The 9,920-nt window shown below is 36.6% G+C and overlaps 1 protein-coding gene across 1 annotated transcript; it reads right to left on the bottom strand.

The window, feature by feature from the left end:
• Positions 1–226: 226 nt before the first annotated feature.
• Positions 227–7,081, bottom strand: LOC128647981 (gap junction beta-7 protein-like). The gene is made up of 2 exons (XM_053700661.1): positions 6,966–7,081; positions 227–2,756 (listed from the first exon to the last, which is right to left on the bottom strand). Exon 2 carries the CDS (start codon positions 2,754–2,756, stop codon positions 2,019–2,021), a length of 738 nt encoding a protein of 245 aa, XP_053556636.1. The 5' UTR covers positions 6,966–7,081; the 3' UTR covers positions 227–2,018.
• Positions 7,082–9,920: the final 2,839 nt, after the last annotated feature.

The following is a 9,920-nucleotide window of genomic DNA, read 5'->3' as shown; positions in this document are numbered from 1 at the left end:
TCGGCTCCTATATGAAGATAAAAAGGGAACCACCATAGCCCAGTACAGTTTTGAGTGAGCAGAGTGTAATGTTTAGGTCCCACTTACAGCATAAAAAGCACCTGCAGGTGCAATACAGCTAGGATGGGACTTCTCAGCCGCCCAGCAGACTGATCTCCAATGCCAAACAGGTTTCGCTCCAATCCATAAGATATGGAATAACAAGATCCAAGCAAAAGCAAGTGTATATAATAAAAACAATGCTTTATTTAAAACCAATGTGTTTCTCAGCCTCAGAAGGGCTGTTTCCTCAGGCTATTATACAAAACATAAAAAATACATATGCTTTTTAAAAGGTAACAAACATTCTGATTGGTGGAATGATAATAGCTATCATCTGTGTGCTGTGGCCTCATTAAGTTTGGCCACCATGGTAACAACAGGTAACAACAAGTTAACAGCAACATCCATACCTAACCTACGTATATACATGTAAATACATATGTGAATTTTAATACAAGATGATCATAAACATAAAATGATCAGCCTTTGTGCAGATACATTGGTAATGCATACGTATATCCCAAAGTTGGTGAGCATAAAAATAAATCCAGATCATAAAGCTACATGGGATTTTAATATTGACACAACAAGGAACTACTGACTCTTGGTACAGATTGCAGTTGACCAAAGATATTTTCAGTTCATTACATTTATAATTTAAAGGGACATGAAACCCAAAAAAAAAAAATTATGATTCAGATACAACATACAATTTTAAACAATGTTCCAATTTGCTTCTATTATATAGTATCTAATTTACTTCATTTTACTGGTATCCTTTGTTGAAGAAACAGCAATGCACATGGTGAGCCAATATGTGCAGCCACCAATCAGCAGCACCTGAGCCTACTTAGATATCTATTTCAACAAAAGATACCAAGAGAACCAAACAAATTTGATAATAGAAGTCATTTGGAAAGTTGTTTAAAATTGTGTTCTCTATGCGAATCATGAAAGAAAAAAAATGGGTTCCAATGCACAATTACAATGCATTATTGTTTGTTAATTTGCATTTATTGAAGAAGTTGTTATGTTTACTGTGATAATCTTCTCATTGGCATGTGTCCTCAATGAGGGCTTAATGATCAAAAACTCACCGCCAATGAGAGAAATCACACAAAATCTTTGGAATTTGTTTTTAGGCCTTATATTGTTATATAGGAGTCTCTCCTTCACATACAAAAACCTGTATCGTGTGATAAACATATCTCAAAGTAGCATTTGTGGGACCTCGTTGAACTGATGAGACTTCTAAGATCATCTCACCTGAGTGGTATGCATGATTAAGGCTGTGAAGGCCGAAACGTCGCATGTAATGTGAAAATAAAGGTATTTTCTTTTACCTAATTGGTGCTGTGGATTCCATTTGTCTCACCTGAGTGGAGAGATTTAGATCATCAGACCTAAGACTCCGGAGCTGATAGAAATGCTTTGATGTGAAATTTTTATTTGACCATAGCTAGTTGCCTTTTTATGTACATATAATCTCTTGGTTGTTGAGGGTAGAATTTCTAATTAAAGGGACAGTAAACACCTTGTAATTACAAGACATTTCTGGTGTGTTGCTATATAATAACATAACAGCCAAGTCTTAACATTTTATAAACAGATTAACATCCTTTTTTACTGCAACTATTTTTCAACAGCCAAACTCCACCCATCATTTACATTATTTGGAGGAGCCAATCTGGGCTTTAGTCCTCAGAGAACAAGGCTAGCCACGGTCATAAAGTTAGTATAGAGTGCATTGTTTTGCATTTGTTATCAGTTCAAGTCAATTAGAGGCAGATATGTAGCATAGATATCCTTGAGAAGTCAGCAGATGCATTCAAGTTCTGAGAATTAGAATTTGCTCAAATTTCAGAGCTAAAATAAATGAAAAGGTGGCAAAATAAATAATCAAAATGCATTGCAAAGTTGTTTCATTACACATAACTTAACATTTTATATAAAACCTCAAGGTGTTTACTGTCTCTTTAACATGACTCCGTGTGTTTAGAAGGATGATTCTTGAAAGACGGCTTTTCATTGCAGGTGTTGGAGCAGAAGTAGTGATTTTCTATGAGCAGTGGGCTGTATGAGAGGCTTCTGGCCAGTTGTTGGTTTTTTAGAGATTCTACTATCTCCTTCAAGCAGATGAATCCACTGGCAGCTGATGCTGTGCATATACACAAGTTCAAGATATTTTTTATGTATGAAGTCTGATCTGTACAAATAATTTGTTCTTCACACAACTGAGAGTGGCACTGAGTTACAGCTGGGCGTAGAAATCCTCCAGATACTTTGCAGTAAGTGAAGATGAAGAGGCCCTCAATGATTGCTCTGCTCAGGAGCCAGAGGATGTGCAACTTTACCTGAACCCTTATGTTTCTAAACTGCACCCAGGCTCCCTTTCTTATAGAGCCCAGCCTTATGTAGCAGGCCACAGAGAGACCATGTGTGATCAGGACCACCAGCTGCAGTGAAAAGAGATTAAACGAGGATATGGGTGAAAATTCATCAAAACAACTGGTGGAGCAAAGCAATCGTGAAGAGTTACATGTAAAGTCTTTCTCCTCATCTCTCCAGATAGTCCAAGTTCCAACCGCTAGGATCCCAAACCGCACAAAGAAGAGCACAGCCAAGGCTGCTCGGCTGATGTGTGACGCAAGGGGCAAGACGCCACTCAGGAGACAGTTGATGGTCTCCACTTCCTGGGACACTGCCATCTCCATCTGTGAAAAAAACAAAACAGTTTTCATTAGTTTTCTATCAACGATACATGAATGTTTTATTTATTTCTGTGGAGAACAGGTTGCTTTTGACAAAGGCTCCAATCAGGGTTGGAACTTTGACCTTGTTTTTATTTTTATGATAAGTAAGAAGATAATTTTATTCTTTACAGGACCTGTGGGTGCCAATGTATGGAGGAATATATTTTCGAGCACCCAGGCAATTGTAGCTCTATGGCATTTAGTGCATTGAGAAACGCTGGGTTATATATGAATAAAAAATGGTTATAAACATACTCTTTGAGTATGTTCAGCTTATCTCCCCTGCCATGGCCAGTTATTGATAGATATAAATAAACTTGTGCACTGATCTCAGTTATCAATGTGTAAGGAAGAATCAGGCAACTACTGCATACTATAGTATAATGTATGTATTCCAGCCTCTCTGGGGGATGAACCAAAATACTCAAGGTAAATTACAAGAAAATAAGACTAATTAGTGATTTGCATTTTTATTTTACTGCTTAATAAAATGTTGTTTTTTGTATATTTGATATTCAGTTTAGAATCTTGTTAAAGTGCAAAATCTAAGCTTAAATGGAGAGTACAGTCAAAATTAATTAAACATTTTAGATAGCGCATGCAATTTTAAACAACTTTCCAATATACTTGTATTATCAAATATGCATTGTTCTCTTAGCATTCTTTTTGAAGAGTAAACCTATGTAGGCTGATAGGAGCTCAGGAGTGTGCACGTGTCTTTAGCAGTCTAACACTGCTGCCAGATTGCTATAGACACGTGCACGTTCCTGAGCTCACCTAGGATTACTATTTAACAAAGGATATGAAGAGTATTAAACTAAATTGATAATGGGAGTAAATTGGAAAGTTGTTTAAAATGGCATGCTTTATTCAATCCATTTAAGTTTAATTTTGACTTCTTTCACAAACTAGGATGTGAGGATATTCAGGATGTGGGCTTGCTGGGTAGATGTTTAGGGACCATAAGGATACTTGTGTAAACCCAGGTGTTATATTCCATGTCAGTTCATATCATTGTCAAACTAAATGCTCTCAATTTCTCAGGTGTGCGTGCAGTTTCAGTCAAAGGGGACAGGGGAATGGAGTTTAGTGCCTTCTGTAAATAACAGTGTTACATTCTTCCTGCTCCCCAGGCAAGTCTAGTGGCTGCCAGAAAGCATTGATGAGCCACCTGCAATTCACAGGTCCCCTGGTTAGTAGATGCCCACTGTGTTGATCTTACATCGGATTAGGAATAAGGCAAACAGCTATCATCCAGAGAGAGGCAGAAAGTGAACACCCACACACTAGATGATGGATCAACCAAATGGTGAAAAAAGCTCACAGTTCACCATCTGCGTACTGTGAAAAAAGGAAATAGGACACAAAAAGACAGTTGCCCCCAATATCAAGCTAGAGATACAGTGAAAGAGCTATTGTTTGTATAATGTATGCACCGGTGCCTGTGTTTTATATATGTGTTATCTTGCTAATAGGTCTGTACTGCAAGCTCAGTGATTTACAGACACCCCAATGACCTCTTTATGCCCCTGATGCATTACCATAGAAGTACCTGTATGTGATCTGTTTTCACAAAACACTGCTGCTATCTACATGTTATCTCTTGCTCTCTATAACATAATCCCAGCTAGATACCCTGTGAGTTTAAAAATCCCAAAGTCCCATAATAAATGTGTTTTACTCGTTTCTACCCATGCTTTCAAATACTTTGAAAATTTTAAAATGAAGGCCAATCATATTCTGCCCTAATGAGCACATGAAATCCAAATGTTTTTTTCTTTCATGATTCAGATAGAGCATACAACTTAAGACAACTTTAGAATTTACTTCTATTATCAATTGTCTTTGTTCTCTTGGTATCTTGTGTTGAAAAGCAGGGAAGTTAGCATAGGTGCCTGACTATTTCTGGAGCACTATATGGCAGCAGTTTTGCAAGATTGTTATTCATTTGCAAAAGCACTAAATGGCAGCACTATCTCCTGCTATATAGTGCTCCAGATGCCTACCTAGGTATCTCTTCAACACAGAATATCATGGGAACTAAGCAAATTTGAAACTTTTTAAAAATGGTATGCTCTGTCTGAATCACCAAATCATTTTTTGGGGGTTCATATCCCTTTAATAAAACGATATAATTTGAGAAGACAAATACCACTATGTGGGTGGGGACCGTATATATCTATTAACATATATATGTTTATTAACAAAGGATGATGACAATCTAGGCATATAATAAAGTACATTAAAATGCCAAACCAGAGTGAAATTAAATAAACAATGAGATATTAAATATACAAATAGTGTTGAAACACTAAGGGCCAGTTTACGAGTAGAGCGCAAAATTTCTCTTTCGTAAGCGCAATATTTCTCTCCACTCGTAATACCAGCGCACATAATTATGCACTGGTATTGTAAGTGGCCCACAATTCGAACGCGACCTTGCGTTGTTCGCATTGCATGGAAGCCCTGCATTTAATAGAGTGCGCTTCCAAAGGCTCCAATGGGAGCCTCGTTCTCATGAGAACTAGCGCTGCAAAACGGGTAAGTCGCGCAGTGACGGGCAGCAATTTTAAATATATATGTGTACACATATTAAAACATAAATATATATGTATATAAGCATATACATATATATTTACAGTGAACGCACAGTTTCCATAGACCACAATGTAAAGGCACTATTCAGTGCCCTTTTTTTTCTAACACCCAGACCCGCCAAATTTAACCTCTAAAAATTGCTTTTGCACGTTTTTTTTTATTAGAATATACTTTATTTTGGGGGCAATTGGGGGTTACTTTGAAAATGAACCAGAGATCTAACCTCTGGTTAATTTATTTGGTGGGTTATTTGCTACCGCTTATTGTGTGCCCACAAATGGGCAAATTAGCGATCCACTTGTAATCTGGCTAAATGCAGCGACCAACCAACATGCGCTATACAGGTTGCTGAACCAAAAATGGGCCGGCTGGTAAGCTTAGATTCATGCTTTTTAAAATAAAGATACCAAGAGAAAGAAGGAAAATGTGTAAATTAGAAAGTTGCTTAAAATTGCACACTATCTGAATCATGAAAGAATTTTTTTGGGCTCAGTATCCCTTTAAATTGAGAACATAAAAAAATGTAACATTTTACTACAGTGTAACAGGAAGTGAGTGAGATAAATTTCATTAATAAAAAACTCTTATCTACAATTTTCTACAAGAATCTGATCCAATCTCATACATACATAAACACACATAATTTTATATCATACTCGTTTCTTATATTTCTTGGATAGAGAGAGATTGATAGAGAGATGATAGATAGATGATAGATGAATAGATAATAGATAGACAGATACAGATATAAATAGACAGATATAGATAGATAGATAGATAGATAGATAGATAGATAGATAGATAGATAGATAGATAGATAGATAGATAGATAGATAGATAGATAGATAGATAGATAGATAGATAGATGATAGACAGATACAGATATAAATTGACAGACAGACTGACATATATATATATATATATAATAGATAGATAGATAGATAGATAGATAGACAGATAGATAGATAGATAGACAGATACAGATATAAATTGACAGACATACTGTATATATATATATATATATATAATAGATAGATAGATAGATAGATAGATAGATAGATAGATAGATAGATAGATAGATACAGTAGATAGATAGATAGATAGATAGATAGATAGATAGATAGATAGATAGATAGATAGATAGATAGACAGACAGACAGATAGATGATAGGAACACAAGCACCCAACATGTCCCAAGAGAGAGGGCAGTCGACTAACCTCTTTAATTCACTAAAACGAACATTTATTGAAAAAAACAAAAACAGGGCAGTGATCACCAACATCAGCTGGTAAGGAAATATGAGACAGAGAGAAGACACGACGACTTTGACAGTGTAGAATGATTATCAACAACATATAAAGAATAGAGGATGAGACGCACACATATGAGAGAGAGGAGTAAAATGTCATCTAATTGCGGTAGCTGATGATCTACACATCCATCAGGATCTGAAGCCTGCAAATGAACACGTCTCTCCTTAAAACAATGGTATAGGGGCCATGCCATACAGGCTGTGGTTACAGATGTCATGCCCTGCCTCTGTGCCACATAGGGCTATTTCCCTCACTCACCTGTATGTTTAATTGTGATTATGCTGTTAATCCTGTGAGACAGTGGCTGCAGTCTTGACTTCAGCTGACTTCTACCTATGATTTCTCTTGTGGGTCTAATTGTGCCTTTGTGTTCGGTTTATTTATCAGTGACTGAGTTTCTTCCTCTTTTCAGCGCTTAGGTCTTTGTTTACACCTAAACAGATACTGCAGTTGGGAGGGGAGTAGCCCTGGCAGACCAGGAATGACAGCCAAGGAGGGGACTAAACTGGTTGAGGGTTAACCTGGACTGCTAACCTGGGCAGCTTATGAGCTACGGGACAGAGAACCAAACCTACAAGCCCAGTTGCAAACTGTACTTTACTATTAGGTTCAGAGCACTGTTGAAGTTCTATTAGCATTACTGTAGCGCGTGTTCCAGTTATACAGTTCTTCTTGTGTGTGTCACATTCACCTCTGTAATATGTCCCATAGTGCGCTGTGTACCCCATGCTAAATGTTATCACTGCTGACAGCCTATGGCACGTACACAGTGTATATAATGTAGTAGATCTCCCACTACACGGAGTCTCGCCAATTGCTTTACCCTTAAAGGTACAAAACTTCTCATAAGTACCCTCTAAAAACACAATCTTGTGTATCACAGTTTAAGAAAGTAGCTGTTGATTTATGATATAGAAGAAAAATATAGGAGTTAAATATGTTTTTTCTGTTTAAAAAAATTAAGTAAATAAAATATGATGATGTTCACTATTCCATATTGAAGCAAATCTAGAAATGACACGGACTCATGAAAGCAACCTAGTAACTATAGGGAAACATAAATGTATATACTTTGTATTGCAATAAAGGAAGTAGTATTCACTACAGTTAATGCAATATTTCTGCATCTGCCAAACTTTCATCCAGTGTTTATCTGACTGATTTCACTGTGGCACACTTTGCCTTACATTATTTATTTGACAGTTATATTTAATAATAATTTGAACCCTATAACTTTCACTAATTTATTTTGGTACCTTATATGGCACATTTAGCTGTAGGAAGTATCTGGTATTTTCCCTGTTGCACACTGTGCCATATATTTTACTCTCAGGATGTACTCTCTCTTATTTGCCATGACTGAACCTGAATAGGCATTTTTATCCAATTAGAGATTAAGCCTTAGAGTATTTCTTGCCTATGGTTTGACTACATCCAGGTATAGAAGCACTACAGATAGAGAAACTTTGTACAGTGGGCAAAATTCACTAAAGGTTTCTTCAGCATCATCAGCGTCCACAGATTATTTTCTAGGTTATTCTAAGCAGATAATTAAGGGACAGTAAACACCACAGTTGTCTTGCTATAGAATAACATACCAGCCAAGTACAAATATATATATTTGTTTGCTGCAATTATTTTTCAATAGCCCAATTTCACCTACAACTTGCTTTATTTGGAGTTGTCAATCTGGGCTTGTGTCCACAGCTAACAGGATTGCCACGGTCATTGTCTTAGTATAAAGGGTGTAAAGGGACAATCTAGTCAAAATTAAACTTTCATGATTTTGTTAGGGCATGCAATTTTAAACAACTTTCCAATTTACTGTTATCATGATCAAATTTGCTTTGTTCTCTTGGTATTATTTGTTGAAAGCTAAACCTAGGTAGGCTCATATGCTAATTTCTAAGCCCTTAAAGGACTCTTATCTCAGTGCATTTTATAGTTTTTAACATCTAGACAGTGTTAGTTCATATGTGCCATATAGATAGCATTGCGTTCACTCCAGTGGAGTTATTTATGAGTCAGCACTGATTGGCTAAAATGCAAGTCTGTCAAAAGAACTGAAATAAGGGGGCAGTCTGCAGAGGCTTAGATACAAGGTAATCACAGAGGTAAAAAGTGTATTAAAGGGACAGTCAACGCAAAAATTGTTATTGTTTAAAAAGATAGATAATGCCTTTGCTTTCCATCTCCCAGCTTTGCACAACCAACCTTGTTATATTAATATACTTTCTAACCCTTAAACCTCTACATTTCTGCCTGTTTCTAAGTCCCTAAAGACAGCCCAATGATCACATGTGTTTTTATATGTTTTTCACATCTGGGGAAGCTAGTTAGTTCATGTGAGCCATATAGATAACATTGCGCTGACGCCTGTGCATTCTAACAACACAGCACTAATTGGCTTAAATGCAAGTCAATAGATAAAGTCATGTGATCAGGGGCCAGTCAGAAGATGCTTAGAAACAAGGTAATCACAGAGGTAAAAAGTGTATAACCATGTATGTTTTCTGTTCCAAACGGGGGAATGGGTAATAAAAGGATTAGCTATCTTCTTAAACAATAAAAAATTTTGAGTTGACTGTCCTTTTAATATAACAGTGTTGGTTATGCAAAACTGGGGAATGGGTAAAAAAGGGATTGTCTATCTTTTAAAACAATAAATATTGTCCCTTTAAGTGAATCAGTTGCTCTGAATAATATAAGTTACTAGGAGACTGTGGATATTACTTGCTCAGTGCATTTTATAACCAAAGCTCCATAAGACTATATATCATTTATACTGCATGTAACATTCATGCTATGACGGTTATCATATTGTATGTGTGCAATGCTCTGCATGAGGGATACATGGAATGTTCTGCCTCTGCTTGAGTCGTCACCACATTTCACATACACAGTGCTCTGGGTGAAGTGGGAGGGGTTTGTGTGGGTGACTAGTATTTGTCTGTGGGTTTATCTATTATATTTAGGGATGACAAAGTAAAAGATAACAGTTAAAGCAATGGGGTTTAGACTGAAGGGGAATCAATTGAGTGAGTGTAGATAGCAGTTATTATTAATTATGTGAGGGCATCAGAAGGTCAATTGTGGGAGCTAGCATTGTTTGGGTTTATTACACTGGAGGGCTCTGTTGCAATTAGAAAAACCCTCAACGTAAAAAACAAATAAAAAACCCCCACTAGATACCAGTGTTAAAACAAATAAACA

The sequence above is a fragment of the Bombina bombina genome, chromosome 2, assembly GCF_027579735.1.
Source record: "Bombina bombina isolate aBomBom1 chromosome 2, aBomBom1.pri, whole genome shotgun sequence".
Taxonomy (NCBI): Eukaryota; Metazoa; Chordata; class Amphibia; order Anura; family Bombinatoridae; genus Bombina; species Bombina bombina.
This window is presented reverse-complemented; position numbering and strand designations above follow the sequence as displayed.

Excerpts from the sequence above, each read along its gene's own strand:
- LOC128647981 (XM_053700661.1), bottom strand. The coding sequence starts at position 2,756 with ATGGAGATGGCAGTGTCCCAGGAAGTGGAGACCATCAACTGTCTCCTG.